This window comes from Argentina silus, assembly GCF_951799395.1.
Source record: "Argentina silus genome assembly, chromosome: 20".
In the NCBI taxonomy this organism is placed as follows: domain Eukaryota; kingdom Metazoa; phylum Chordata; class Actinopteri; order Argentiniformes; family Argentinidae; genus Argentina; species Argentina silus.
This window is the reverse complement of record NC_139674.1, coordinates 9,809,016-9,824,148: the sequence shown is the minus strand read 5'-3', so window position 1 is coordinate 9,824,148 and position 15,133 is coordinate 9,809,016. Positions and strand designations below refer to the sequence as shown.

The window sequence follows — 15,133 nt, the reverse complement described above, 5'->3', positions numbered from 1 at the left end:
TCTTATCTAATGACATGGCACCAAGGTTATTTTTCAGCAGGGTCTGCAGATGTCGACTAAATGATTGCTGTGAGTGACATCTGCCAGTGTTAAGGACAAGGGCCATACCTCAAGGGCCTGTCCCTTGTAACTTTTAGTGCTCCTTCAGTGTTTCATTTGGAACTTTTTGGACAGTTCACATCTGAGTTTTAGGTGTATAAAGTTGTATGGTAGGACTACAGAGTATACTATCTTACTAAGGTGGATACTGTACTATCTTCAGATCAGGGGAGGCTGGTGGAGGCAGAAATCAGAGGACGGGTAATGCATGGAATGGAATGAAGAATGGTATCAAACATATGTGTTATCAAACACCTCCAACAGCCTCCCCTGCTTCAAATACAAATATATTCCTGCAGAACAAGGATGAATATGCAGAAGACTCAGGCAGATGACACATCAGTGACTAATGGCCTACAGAGAAGAAATTGGGGAAAGGAGTGAGATGGGTTTTTTGATACAGTAACAGTTTACCCAAACCAATTAGAACTCTTGCATCAAAGGAGGGGAGACAATGTGAAAAGATGTTTGTATAAATAAGGTGTACAATGTTGGTTTCTATAGTAACAGCATATGCAATATGTACAAAATGAAATATGAAATATAAAATGTCTATTCAATGGAGGATCTGCAAATGTTCTCTGTTACATCATCTCAAAGATAAATTCTAATTAAGTTATCTCACCCACACACAGTAACTAACCCTCCCACTACATTGTTTTTCAGGATAGAATAAAAACACTCTCATCAATAGCTGCCAAGTAAGATATAACCCACTCACACATATCAGCATCAGTAGCCTGTTAGACACAGCTATTGTTTATCTTTACAGTAACAAGTAACCAGGAGAGGCTGACTGGTAGTTGTTATAGTGCATTGTTCAATTCAATCTTTTATTTTATAAGCTCTGTGAACAATAGTACTCTTGGCTTGCAGTGTGCTCTTGAGGGCATTGCTGCCCAGGGTAAATGTTTATCATGTAATCAGTTACCAAATGGTGAATGTCTGGAGTCAAGAGATTCCCTTGGGAAAATGCGTCTCCCACTGTTTGCTGTGATTCTTACCGACATGGCTTCATTGTGCACATTTGAAAACTATTCAGAAAAACATGGAAACGTGCTGTGTGTGTGTGTGTGTGTGTGTATGTGTGTGTGTGTGTGTATGTGTGTGTGTGTGTGTGTGTAAGCCAACTGCTGTCAACATGAGCCTACTAACCTGCCCATTTTACAGTATCTATTTGAAATATTCACTCGCACACGTTAGATTTTATGATCAAATGTATGGAAGATATGTATTGTATGTTGTACTACATCTCTTTATGTCAATGCCAATTGTAACATGGTAGTTTAGAGGGCTTTTGCATTGGAATTTCTCAGGGCTGTGATGATACAAGAAGGTATTAGTATATCCACATTTAGACATATTTGTGTTGAAAAAAACTACAATACAAAATATAGCCTATTGTAGATCTATTCAGTGTCATATTTTCTCTTGTTTTGCAATTTCTGTTTCTGCTTCTTTTCAGTCATGTATTTGGGCTTTTCTCTTATGAAACATGTTCTGCGACGTTGGACTGATTAGTTCTGTCTAGCGTCTATAATATTCCGTAACCAATGAACACCACTGTTGCACAACGGGGACTCGCTTCTCCAATGAACACATCCTTTCTTGTTCAGTGATGTCATGCTACGGAAGTGTATCTATTCTTGGGTGAAACAGAGGCGTGCGGGCCTAGCTCCCTGTTACCGGCTAGGTGAATAGATCATTTTGACTAAAAACAGGTGGATGACAACAATTTCCATTGTATGTAATTGATTGTCGCTTTCGCTGATTGAGATGGGAACTAACAATAGCACGCGCCGCGTCTCCTTTGAGTCGGATGAGAATGACAACATCACTGTTGTGAAGGGCGTAAGGGTGAGTGACAGAAAGCAGTGGTACAACAATGAATGAAGAATTGGATTCCGAAATGACATTCGACTGTTCCAACGAGATTATTGTGTGTGCAAGCAATTACTATTTAATCAATGAAAACCCTGTGACAATGCTGTAGCTACAGCAGGCCAACTCGCTAGCTGTCAGTGTGATGTTGACGTTTATGATATGGCGTAGGGTGCTCTTGATCTTGTGTCAATGAATGACCTACTGTACCAACATTGGCCGACAGGTACAGTACGTCTCTGCAAATGTCTTTATTCAATGTCCTAAATTATGTTCCAGCTGTCACGCATGTATTTTTGAAACACATTTTTGATGTTCTAGACAATGTTGTTGTTTATTCCCTGTCACGTGTCAGGTTTGAACTGTAGCAGAGTCACTGCGTGCCAATTTTAGTTAAATATAGAGAGGCTTTACACGATAAGACTTTGGTGTGAAGTTCCCTTTAGCCACTGCCTACCAAAGCCAATGTTGTCTTTTATAAGATTCTGTGGCTGTCATGTTGTCTCTTTTGGCTGTCATTCAGACGTGTCACACGTGTTGGTGCACACCAACACAACAATACAAGGCCCCTCCCATTTCACAAGCATTGACGTGTTTTTCTGCAGATAACTGTGGATAATTTCCACAGTCCTGGTTTTGGACTGCTTGTAAGTTGATAGACCTAGATAGGAAGATTGAATATTTAAGCTACTGTTGCAGTTGGATAAGGTTGTATAATCACATATGGGCACTACTCTCATAGGTTGCCGCCTACCCATTGCTGTATGCTACTTTAAAGTACAACGGTTGAATTGTAGCCTTGCAAGATCACACCTTCAACTTCATATCATCCTCAGACTAAAACTTTTTAACTGCAAAAAATAAGTGTTCAGTTCTACCCATACCTTGTAATATAAATGCAAATGGAAAGTCTTTCCCCTGGTTTTCTAACAAGTGCTCTTCTCTTCTTTTTCAGCTCTCTGAGAATGTCATCAATCGGATGAAGGAGCCCACGGCTCCCCTCTACCCCCGCACACCTCCACGAATCCCCCCACCTCCCCCTGTGGCTGATCCCTCCCCCCTCCTCCTCCCAGTGCCTCCCCCCTTTGAACCCATCACCACCCCACTGCCTCCCCCTCCACCCATAGAACCCATCGCACCACCTCCATCTGTCATGGAGGTAGTGGCCCCCCCTCCACCTCCACCCCCCATGGAACAGGTATCAGCTCCCATCATCATTGACATGGTGATCCCATCTCCTTCTGCCCCAGCTGCTATTGAGCCTGTGGCCTCCCCACCACCTCCTCCTGTTGAGCTGGTAACCCTGCCACCTCCTCCTGTTGAGCTGGTAACCCTGCCACCTCCTCCTGTTAAGCTGGTAACCCTCCCTCCTCCTCCTGTTAAGCTGGTAACTCTGCCACCTCCTCCTGTTGAGCTGGTAACCCTGCCACCTCCTCCTGTTGAGCTGGTAACCCTGCCACCTCCTCCTGTTGAGCTGGTAACCCTGCCACCTCCTCCTGTTGAGCTGGTATCCCTCCCTATTCCTCCTCCTGCTCCCATTGAACCCCTGGCCCCTGCTCCTGCCCCTGCTCTCGCTATGGAACCCATTGCTCTGCTTGCACCTCCTCCTCCCCTTGTGATTGAACCCATAGCACCTCCCCCTCCCCTTGTGATTGAACCCATAGCACCTCCTGCTGCCATTGAACCCATAGCGCCTCCTCCTCCTTCCCTAATGGAACCCATGGCCCTTCCTACAATGGAAACCATCTCCTCATCTGATATTGAGCCTGTCGCTCTCATGCCGCCCCCTCCTGAAGCTTTCTCCCCGCCTCCTCTGCTTGTGGAGCCCATAGCTGCGCCTCCGCTGCCTGAATTTGTTGCTCCGCCCCCTTGTGAACCAATTGCCCCTCCTCCTCAGCCCCAAGTGGAACCAGTAGCCCCTCCTCCCCCGCCTGCAGTGGAACCAGTTGCCACCCCTCCTCCTCCTCCTCCTGCCCCAGAGCCAGAACCAGAAACTGCACCTCCCCCACCACCTCCACCAGCAGCACCAGTAGGTGAGTACTGCACCAGAATACTGGTCCTAGCGACTCCATGCATATACCCTACATGCCCTCAGATACTGACACTGTCAATGAGTTCACTACACTAAGATCAGAGACAGAGAGTTGAGGCTCTTGAGAGCTGCATTGTCTGCTGGTATTAACCAACTGATATCGGATTCTGGACTTGTATACCTGGTGCATTGACAGCTTGAGTAGGGTAGTAGTCAGCTTAGGTTCAAAGTTAAGCCTAGTTCTTTTGTGTATTTTGACCGAGTACTTTTAAGTCAGCCTACTGAATAAACTTTTTTTTTTTTTTTTTAAATCACAATTAGCCTTCACTCTCAGAATGCTGCTCACAATGGCCTCTCATATTATGATTCATTGCCATCACCAAACCATTAATGGAACGATTAATTCTTACTTGTTAATGAATTGATGCTGCAATTAATGTAGGCCCCTCCATTCTAGCCAAGTAGCCCTTTTCTTTTCCTAGTTTTTGAATGTTGGGCGTTCAACCCCCTCAAAATGGCGTATTGGCTCAGTTAGTGTCTTGCAAGTTGTTCACCATACAGAACATACTTGTCTCAGTTCCCACCACGGAGGCCTAGACAGAGGACGGTCACATGTTACCTGTTCAGTAGACAGGAAAGGATAGGAACGTGGGAGGGTTCTCACACAGATGACAATGGTGGGCGAGGTTTCCCCATCCTTGACGGCACACAATTGGAGAGGTAATTAAAAAAAGGCCAACTTAAGCCACGGCGCACTGACTCCGGTGATTAAAACTACACCTCTGCAGTTTCACACAACAAACCGCCAGAGCTAATTATGAAGAGGAGGAAGTGTGTGTGTGTGTGTGTGTGTGTGTGTGTGTGTGTGTGTGTGTGTGTGTGTGTGTGTGTGTGTGTGTGTGTGTGTGTGTGTGTGTGTGTGTGTGTGTGTGTGGTGGTGGGGGGTGGGGGGGGGGGGGGGGGTGGGGGGGGGGGGGGGGGGGGTGTTGTCGTCTTCATCTGAACCAACAAAACTATCCCCACCACTTATCAACTCTTTTAGCAATGCTGTGGCTCTGGTGTGAATTATCTTGATTGTGCGGAAGCGTTTCATTCCAGAACATTGTTAATACAATTGGTGTGGTAACGTCATTTATTCACACATTCTTAACAGAAACACTTTTGTGTAAATCTGTGTTTTCATTAACGCCTGACCATGCTCAAAATGGTTTTCCATTTTTCTTTCTGTCAAAAAATCGCTCCCTATTGTCCATGTTAATTGGTTTGCAGATTAAAAGATACATACAGCAATCTCTCACTTAATTGTATCTGTTTTGTGTGGACTGCATTTCTCAGACACTATATTATGAAAAATTGTCTGATGCTTAGACTTGAATCATTTTGGCAATATTAAGTTAGGGAATGTTCTTCAGAGTCCTTTTTGGTCAGTGGAGGACTTCTTTCATAGACGAGTCTCTCTGAGTGAGAGACCAGGTTAATACATTTTGCCTGGTGCTGTGTCATTCTGTTCTAATTCCTGTGCACCTCCTGAGTAATGCACTCGATAGGAAATTTGAGATGGTCAAGACGTTGAGGAAAGGTCACAAAAGACCAAGAGGGCTCACTAATTGCAACCAGTGTCTTAGTTCCAGTGCACAGGCGGGTTGGTTTAAAACTGACGCTTGAGCTCCAAAAAACTTGTTATTCCACATAGGGAATTCTTTCCAAAATGTCAGAAGGGAGAAGTGACTTTTCAGATTTGGATGAAAGTGTCACCCACACAAGTGTCAAGGCCTTCCCTTGAGTAGTCTCTACCATGCTATAGCTGAGAGTGTATTTGGGTGGGTTGAGAGTGGACATGGGTGGGTTGGGAGTGGACATGGGTGGGTTGAGAGTGGACATGGGTGGGTTGAGAGTGGACATGGGTGGGTTGTGAGTGGACATGGGTGGGTTGTGAGTGGACATGGGTGGGTTGTGAGTGGACATGGGTGGGTTGTGAGTGGACATGGGTGGGTTGTGAGTGGACATGGGTGGGTTGAGAGTGGACATGGGTGGGTTGGGAGTGGACATGGGTGGGTTGAGAGTGGACATGGGTGGGTTGAGAGTGGACATGGGTGGGTTGTGAGTGGACATGGGTGGGTTGTGAGTGGACATGGGTGGGTTGTGAGTGGACATGGGTGGGTTGTGAGTGGACATGGGTGGGTTGGGAGTGGACATGGGTGGGTTGAGAGTGGACATGGGTGGGTTGGGAGTGTATTTGGGTGGGTTGAGAGTGTATTTGGGTGGGTTGGGAGTGTATTTGGGTGGGTTGGGAGTGTATTTGGGTGGGTTGGGAGTGGACATGGGTGGGTTGGGAGTGTATTTGGGTGGGTTGGGAGTGTATTTGGGTGGGTTGAGAGTGTATTTGGGTGGGTTGGGAGTGTATTTGGGTGGGTTGAGAGTGTATTTGGGTGGGTTGGGAGTGGACATGGGTGGGTTGGGAGTGTATTTGGGTGGGTTGGGAGTAAGAGGGTTGTGTGTCTGTTCCCACCCACATCGCCCAGTTGTAATAAGACAGCCTGACACCAATAACACACATCTGGCTAATGAGCTTTGTGTAGGAGGTGGAGAAGAAGAGATTGCTCTCTCCCTCACTTTTCGTCTTCTGTGAGGTCGTACAGTAGGTAGACATCTGCATCCTGGTCTCTTTTGTTTTGATATCAAATTGTATTTATCACGTACATCGCATACAGCCGTAATTGATATAGTGAAATGCTTTGGAGGATTTTGGAGAGTATATTGGGTGTGACAACCTCAGCAGATTGGATGCAGCTTTGCTATTATTCACAACTGCTAGTAAGTGCAAGGCTAGCCTTGCTAGGCAGTGTGTTATTGTGACAGATCAGTCCCAGTTTGCGTGAAATGTTTCTTCATAATAACTCAGTGTGTCAAATGACATTGAATTAGGAAATGTTTTCAAAGCTGTGTCATGGCTGTGATGCACAGAATGTTCTTCAGATGCTGACTAACAAACCAACTCTGAAGGAGAGAGCAAAAAAGTCAACCTAAAGCTTTGATCCCAGCTGCAAAAAAAAAAAAGAGGATATGCGCCCGTCTCGTTAAAAGTCACCCAGGTTCAGCCCAATACCGGAAGGTCGCGACCCTAATGAGGGGGCATTGATTATGTGTGCCCACGAGTGGTGGGTATTGAGTTAGACTCTCTGCGGCCCTGCCTGTCTCTAAATCATGCCTGAGTCGGTGTGTGCTGCTGATTACACTACGGTCAAGGTTGAGCCTCCTACACCTCCAATGCACTATAAATATTCATATGGCAGCGCCCACACACTGCGTCTGCCTAATAGCCTGCTTAAATATGGAGAGAGAGAGAGAGAAAGACAGACAGACAGACAGAGAGAGAGAAAGGAGGAAAGTGTAGCCAATGTAACACCTTTCTAACATATCATTTCCCCACTAAAATGGTTTCCCTTGTCTCCATCTGAAATGGAAAATGATCAGTTATTGTAAAAAAATGTGATGATTAAATTACAGGGAGAGAGGAAATCAAATGAATAAAAGAATGCCACAGCCAGGCCAGCGACGGAAGAGTTTGGAAGGTTGGAAAGGTGCAGAGGCTCGTTTGAGTGGGAGTGTGAGGAAGTGGTAATGTTACAGATTATGCCCTCGGCGCGGGTTCCCGGGGTTAATGAAACTTCTGATGAGAAACGCAATTTGCCTCTGTCTATTATCTTCCCTCCAAGAGCGCGCTACTCTCCAGGTTCCTGGGGAGGAGAGGGGGTGGAGGAGAAGAAAAAAAATCTTAAAAGATGATGAGTTTTTAATCTCTTTAACATTTACATGTCCTACTTGAGGATTGACACGGGTCCCTGTCGATCTGGAATTGTCTCTGACCCCACCGGCCTCCTCAAGGACCCCAGACGGTGTTTATCATATCAGAACCCGTTCTGCGGCTGACCCGGTGGGCCTTCTCACTGAGAGCCCCTAGGAGTGAATGATGAAGTATGTGGAGAACATGACTGATGAGTTGGAGTGTTTTAGTAGTGGACTTTTAAAAGGCAGTTTGGTACATAGCTGCAAAAGAAAGACTGAATGACTGGAGCACAATTACTGTTGATTCAGACCAATTCCAGTGTAACATCCAGGGCTTATGTCAACACTAATGTGATGATTCCACAGGTTTTTTTTCCATAGTCTAAACAGTCTCAGTCTCTGCCTATTTGTTTTAATGACCTCCAGATGATCTCTGATGCGATGGGCCTATCCTGCACACAACAACCATTTTTTATACAAAAACCTCCACCACCGAGCAGGGTACTTTGTGAGTGGCAGGGCAACGGGGCAGGTGCCTCTGTGCACATGCCTCCCTTCCTCCCTCCTCCTCTCCAGTCTGCTCTCTTAAATGAACAATGTTGCAGACTGTTGTTGACCCCAATGGCCTTTTGTACCTTTGGGACGCTCTGATGCAAAGACAGAGACTGACGGAAGGAAAGAGAGTGAGGGAGAGAGAGAGGGAGAGAGAGAGGGAGGGAGGGAGGGAGGGGATGAGGGAGAGGACGAGGGAGAGGGAGAGACAGTGAGAAATTAGTTTGACCTGCATTGCATCCATCCAGGACTCCGATAGGCTACCTGTGGAGTTCTATCTGCTATCAGGAGTGTATCTTTAATTCACTTTTATCAAATATCAGCGTCCCGGGGAGAAGACGCATCGAGGCTCCTAACCCCGGCATCCATTACCCAACCCCGCTGTTTAATTAATGTCATGCCAACCCCTGCAGTGAAATATGGTATCAGCCCGGGCATCGTCACGGTAACAAGCAGCTATCTCTGGCCTTGAGAAGCCTTGACAGTGTGTATTGCACTCAGGGCTCTTGTTGATAATGTAACTGGTTTGGTTGTCATTTTAATGTCTTAGAAGTGTTTTTATTGAGGGGGGGGGCGTCAAGGCCACCAGTCTCAGGTGGAGCGGACTGAACCTAAAGGCATAGGGAATAGAATAGAATGTTTGAACAGCGTGGCGCTGGGTTGCATTATCAAAACCCGCCTCACGTTTATGTCTAAAATGCGCAAAGAAATACTGCTAAAACACTGAATTCACTGAGGAACATCATCACGCTTTTGCTTTTAACAACGATCCTTTTGGCACTCAAAGATAGTTTCGCTTATCGTTGCTAGATATAAGTTTAATTTGCCTTGAAGTGTTTACTTCGTGGCGCCGGCAAGTTCACAGCGTGGCGCAGCGCCACTCTTACGTTCTTTGGGGAGAACCCTGAGTCTAGAAGAGAAGCTCCATCTACCCGCACCATCCTTCCATCCTCTACTAGAGAAGAGGTTCTTATTTTAGGTCCTCTTACTCATAGGGCCAAAGGGGGAATACCCCGCAGACTCCTGGAGCTGGGGCTGGAACAAGCTCCAGTCACGAAGCACACTCTCAAAGGGCTGGTTCTGCTGTAGACGGCAGGTTGGAGAGTAGGTTTCTTCGTCCTTCTCCAGCGGGAATGTGGATGTACCAAGTGCGTCTGGTTGCCCGTTTTGAAGTGGGCTTTGGTGAAATGATTTCTTAGGTGTTATTCCGTGAAGCATTTCTCTCTCAAGTTTCCAACTTTTAAGTCAACAGAGGAGGAAGTTGTTTGATGAAATGAGGCTGTTTTTAATGAATTTCCTCAGTGAATTATATGGGCGAGGGCTAGGCCTCCTTGATTAATTCAGTCTCTGGATCTGACTGTGTCTGTGTGTCCTTCACCGGCATGCATCTGTGACCAGGTTTACATGGTAATGATAGGGTCTGACAATAGGATAATCCCATCTCTCTAAGGCAGTAGAGTAATCTGTAACACACACACACACACACACACACACACACACACACACACACACACACACACACACACACACACCCACCCGCTTGCCTGCCCTCTCCCTCTCTTGCACTGCAGTGGCGCACTGCATAGCACTTCTGCCTTCAGAGCACGTTCTGGCCTCTTAGCTCGCTGCGTTTTTACTTTCATGGTTAATTACCTGCCAAGATAGGACAGAGGAGACACGCGGTCAAACATGTATGACGCCAGTGACATGAATATAAGGCAGCAGGGAAAAGTAAGGGTAGGTGTGTGTGTGTGTGTGTGTGTGAGTGTGAGATGAGGTTTTTATAGCACAGGTGGTTGTTGGTGCGCAGCAGATATGGCTCACACTCCCCTCAGCTCTCTCTCTATGCCTCATAAGGCAAGGGAGCCTGCGGGGCAAGAGGCCTGTAGCACCTCACTAACCTCACTGCAAGCATACGTATATAGTACACACACACACACACACACACACGCACACACACACTGCCATCACATTTTATTGCTCACAACAAACAAACTTTAAAGACACACACAAACCTGACGGCAGTAAAGACAACATTCATCACAGCCACAGAGAAACACACCTCCACATACGTTGAAACACACACACACACGCACACGCACACGCGTGCCACTCTGGAACACAGTGCACCTTTCCCATTCTCTCTCTCCCCTGTGTAGTTGATGAAGAGGAGCTGAGGAGGAAGATCACAGAGGACCTGCAGAAAGGCCTGGAGCAGGAGAGGACCAAGGCCGAACAGGAGCTGCACGCATGGTGAGTCATACTGTCCCTGGAAAACCACTGTGGTTTAGCCTCCGTTTTTAGTACTGCCACATTAGCCTTACTCTGCCCACTACAAGGGAGGCTGGTGGAGGTAGAAATCGGAGGATGGAACCCTAACCATAACCCATTGTAATGCATGGAATGGAATGACAAATTGTATCATTTGTTATTCTGACTTGTACCTCCACCAGCCTCCCCTGGCCCACTACAGTATAGTATATAGCCTACCCTGTTCATGCCTAGAGAAGGCCACTCTGGTGCACCATGAGCTTTATGAAAATTAGCAGTGGCCGTGGAAAAGTGGATTCTGTTGAAGGACGTAAGCTCCGTTCCTGACCCTTGACCTTACATGGACCGATATGGGACTGAGCCACACCCCCTCATCTCCGAGCCACACCCTCCTAGTCAAACAAAATGGGGGGAAAAAAAACACATGATAAGACATGACTATTTTCTATTTCATTAATAGTCGAAAAGGTCAGAGTCGTCCTTCCTTCCCTGTCGTGTGTTCAATCTCCTTCTTTTTCCGAAACACATCAGTGTTTTTTCCCCCTTTTCTCCTTCCTCCCTTTTTCCTGGATCAATTAATCATGCCTGAGAGAGGGCGCCATTCTGAGGTAATTTCCTGGGCGCTGAGTCGGTGATCTATTAGCCAGCCCTGATGAGGAATCAGGGTTCCAACTTGAGCGTCTTCCCTCTCTCTCCTCCTCCTCCTCCTCTCGTCCTCTCCACAATGGAGCAGGTGCATGTGCCATAATGTCTGATAAACACGTCATTCCCCTCTAATGGGTCTGGATATGCTCCAAGACTAGGAGTGAATGAGAAACACGTTTAGCCGCTTAATGTAGCCTACTAGGCTAATACAGTATATGGGAAATACCCCTATAGAGAATGGGAGGTGGTGGCATTAGGTTAGCGATTAGCCTGGAGTGTAATTTTAGAGGGGTTGCTATTCATTGCTAAAAGAATAGTGTGGTTCTAGACGGTTTTCTTCTTTTATTGGCTTAACTGTTTGCGAAGTTGAGTATTGACCTCTTTTCAGTGGAGTAGGCCTAAGCGTGCCGGTTTGTGTTCAAATTGCGCCCGCAATTAGTTCTATTCATTGTGGTTGTTTTGACGCCGCGCGCTCGCTCGAAGATGGCTCAATTGTTCCAGTTTTGTTTGTATTTCGTTTACCTCTTCATGTTTTTCGAGCTTTTTGTGAACAGTCACTCAGAATAAATAAGCAATCATCAGTTAAGCTGCTTGCCAGCAACAGTGCTCTCCATTGGTGTGTGTCTGTGTGTGTCTGTGTGTCTGTGTGTGTGTGTGTGTGTGTGTGTCTGTGTGTGTGTGTCTGTGTGTGTGTGTGTGTGTGTCTGGCGTGCACAGTATGTTCTCCCCCTAATGACGGAGTGAGCAGTAAAACCGCAAACGTCAGGTCATCTTTGTTGATCCAGCCAGTGGCACCCGTCAGGCTCGACCACTAACCTGGACAAATTGCTATTGATGACATTTATTTTCTGTCAGCCATAAAAAGAAAATTTAGAGTGTGGATCTGCTTTTTTTTTTTCCTTATATGCCATTGTTGTTGAGGCTACAGGGATGGGACCAAAGTGCCCTGTCGCATTTCCGTGGCAACGCCATTAAGGGAAAGTAGGGGCTTTATTGACCATGATGCTTTGCTTGGATGGACAGAATCAATATGTCCCTTAATGTTGTTCCCCGCTAACTTCTCTTGGCTTTTTATTTTTTATGATGTTTGTGTTTTCAATTGCCTTTGGAAGAACCCAAGAGTGTTGGGACCTGAAGGGGGGAACAGAACATGTCCTGGGCTATGTTTAGGACTTTGTGCCTTGTGACTCACTCCAAGGCCTAAACTGGGAAATGCCAGTACGCTTCATAATGCACATTCAAAATGGAGGAGGGGGAAAAGAAGAGCGGGAGTCAGTTTCGATGACTTTCTCTGAGGTGTTGTACATGGATTTTCATGTAGCTATTAGAGAGTGAATCTTTGCGTGGACAGGTCTTGGGTGACTTCCCAAGGCGGTTACAGTAGTTTGGTCCTCTCCTCACTTTGCCTGGCGTCAGGCTTCTCTCAGATTGAAAATCATTCCCCTGTCCTCACTCCTTTTCATTTTTCATCCTTACGGTAACGTCTCCACACCTAGTATCTATATGAATGTCCCCCCCCCCCCCCCCCCCACCCATTGAGTTTTCTATTCATTTGTATTTATTGGAGAAAAAGGTCCACTGCTATCTTTTAATTGAAATAGATGGAGGCACAGAGGACTTTTCTCTCAGCTCGGCCGTCAAAGGTAATTGAATTGTGATGGTATTTCACGTTCTCCCAGTGTGGTGAAAAATGCCCACACGTATTAGTTATTGCAGGTGAGGGGGTGTCTGTGGCTGTGGCGTTGGCTGAAATTGAGGTATCATTGCTTGGACTGTATTATTTCATACCGGCTGTGTTCTCAGTTCACTGTGGTATAAAATGACTGAAATAGTCTCTATGGGGAGTTTTCTGAATGTATTGATCCGTAGTCAAGCCTGTAGTGTGCTTCTGCCACTACCAGTTACAATGACCTGTGGTCTTATTCCTGGTTCACTTTTTCCATTCACTCCTCTCCTTTCCCTCTCTCTCATTCCTGCCCTACCATCCTCTCTTTCTTTCTCCTCCTTGCTCTCCCTCCTTCCACCGTGTCCCCCCTCCCCTCTCTCTCTCGTTTTTTCATTTCAGGTGTGTGTGTGGTAGCCCCATGTTTCCGCAGGTCTTGGCAGGTGGGCTGGTGCAGGGGTTGTTAATAGGCAGCATTTATCTTTGTGTGTGTTTCTGTGTGTGTGTGTGCACATCTGTGTGTGTGTGAGTTAGCGCGGAGCCGGCCAGATGGTTCCATGCTTCATGAATTTTCGAGATCTGCAGTGAAGCTGCTGCCTCTCAGAACCCACAACCAGAACGCAGAACCATTAAGGAACCCCTAGAACACAGAGGAAAGGAAACAAACAGAACACACACACACACACACACTACCCAAACCAGAACTAGAGCCTAGCACACACAATCTAAGCCACAGAGCCAAGATCAGAACCTAGAACACACTGGATGGAGGAAGAGTTAAAATCCAGAGCATGGACTGTGGGCCTATAACTTGCATTCAGAACCTGTGTGTGTGTGTGTGTGTGTGTGTGGGGAGTGTGCTCATTTGCGTGCGGCCTTAACTCATTTGTACTCTGGCGGCTGCAGGGAGCAGATTTGCCTCCAAGCTGAGGCTTCTCTGTGAGGCGTTGGAGCAGAACGACTGCAGAATGAGAAAGAGAGAGCAAGGTCTCTCTCCTCCTCCACCTCTCTTTCTCTACCTCTCTCTGCTCGTCCTCTGCCGTGTCAGCACTCCGCCGCCCGCCCGTCGTTAGCCACTAGCGCTGCGCGGCCCCTATAAGCACTGTGGGAAGAAAGAGGCTCAGAGAGGATTACACCCAGACAGGGTCCTCAGCCCCTCAACTTCTCTCTGTCACCACATCTGCCACCGGAGGCCCCAGGAAGGCATGACAGCTGTTCTAGGTGTGTGGGTGGGTGTGTGTGTGTGTGGGTGTGTGTGTGTGTGTGTGTGTGTGTGTGTGTGTGTGTAGGTGTGTCTTTTGTGCGAGTGCCACTGTGTGTGTGTGTGTGTGTGTAGGTGTGTCTTTTGTGCGAGTGCCACTGTGTGTGTGTGTGTGTGTGTAGGTGTGTCTTTTGTGCGAGTGCCACTGTGTGTGTGTGTGTGTGTGTGTGTGTGTGTGTGTGTGTGTGTGTGTGTGTGTCTACACTCTTACAAGGTCAAAGTCCTACTATGACACTTCAAACTCGAGGTGCAAACATTTTCTCAGGGCAAAACTTTTTCAGGAAAGCTCTTTATTTTCCACCTTGTCATTTATCATTGCAATCATTTTGTACCATCATCCTATTTCAGCCTCTTTCTTTTCTTGGCTTGTCATTGCAGAATGTTGCTAAGGCAGACATATCCATACACTGTTGCTGGGTAATACAGTGATAGGACTGACCTTCTCAAGACGCCCATGTCCTCTCTCTCTCTCTCTCTTATTTAAAGTGTGTTATTTAAGTGTGCCATTTCACGTCCTTATTTACTTGTGGAGCTGACTTCATGATTGAGGACAGATTTGTTTGGTTTGCTCTGACTCTCTCTAGTCTCTTTCTCCAGTCTCTCCCCTCTTTCTCACCCGCTCTCCTCACACCTTTTCACTCTTTCTGCCTGTCTGTCTGTCTGTCTGTCTGTCTGTCTGTCTGCCTGTCTGTCTCTCTGTCTCTCTGTGTCTCTGTCTCTCTCTCATAGCTGAATTGCAGTTTAAACAATGCAGCCTTCCCAACATGTTGATGAGTTTGCAGTTTGTTTGACAGAATGTGTTGATCATCAGGAGTGTGTTCGTCTGTCCCATGGCGAGGTCGCTGAGGTACCAACACACTCCGACTCTTCAGAGCAGCATCACCATCACCATCAGAAAGGAGAAGCACATGACCAGCCTATGCCCCTAGGCTCCAACACTGGA

General features: G+C 46.7%; 1 protein-coding gene across 1 annotated transcript in view; it reads left to right on the top strand.

The window, feature by feature from the left end:
* Positions 1 to 1,747: 1,747 nt before the first annotated feature.
* Positions 1,748 to 15,133, top strand: part of chchd3a (coiled-coil-helix-coiled-coil-helix domain containing 3a) — a 55,537-nt gene continuing 42,151 nt past the window's right edge. The window contains exons 1-4 of the mRNA XM_083692302.1: positions 1,748 to 1,956; positions 2,936 to 3,337; positions 3,878 to 4,013; positions 10,510 to 10,603. Of these exons, the coding sequence (XP_083548428.1) occupies positions 1,876 to 1,956; positions 2,936 to 3,337; positions 3,878 to 4,013; positions 10,510 to 10,603 (713 nt within the window). The 5' untranslated portion in view covers positions 1,748 to 1,875. The remainder of the gene's footprint in view (positions 1,957 to 2,935; positions 3,338 to 3,877; positions 4,014 to 10,509; positions 10,604 to 15,133) is intronic.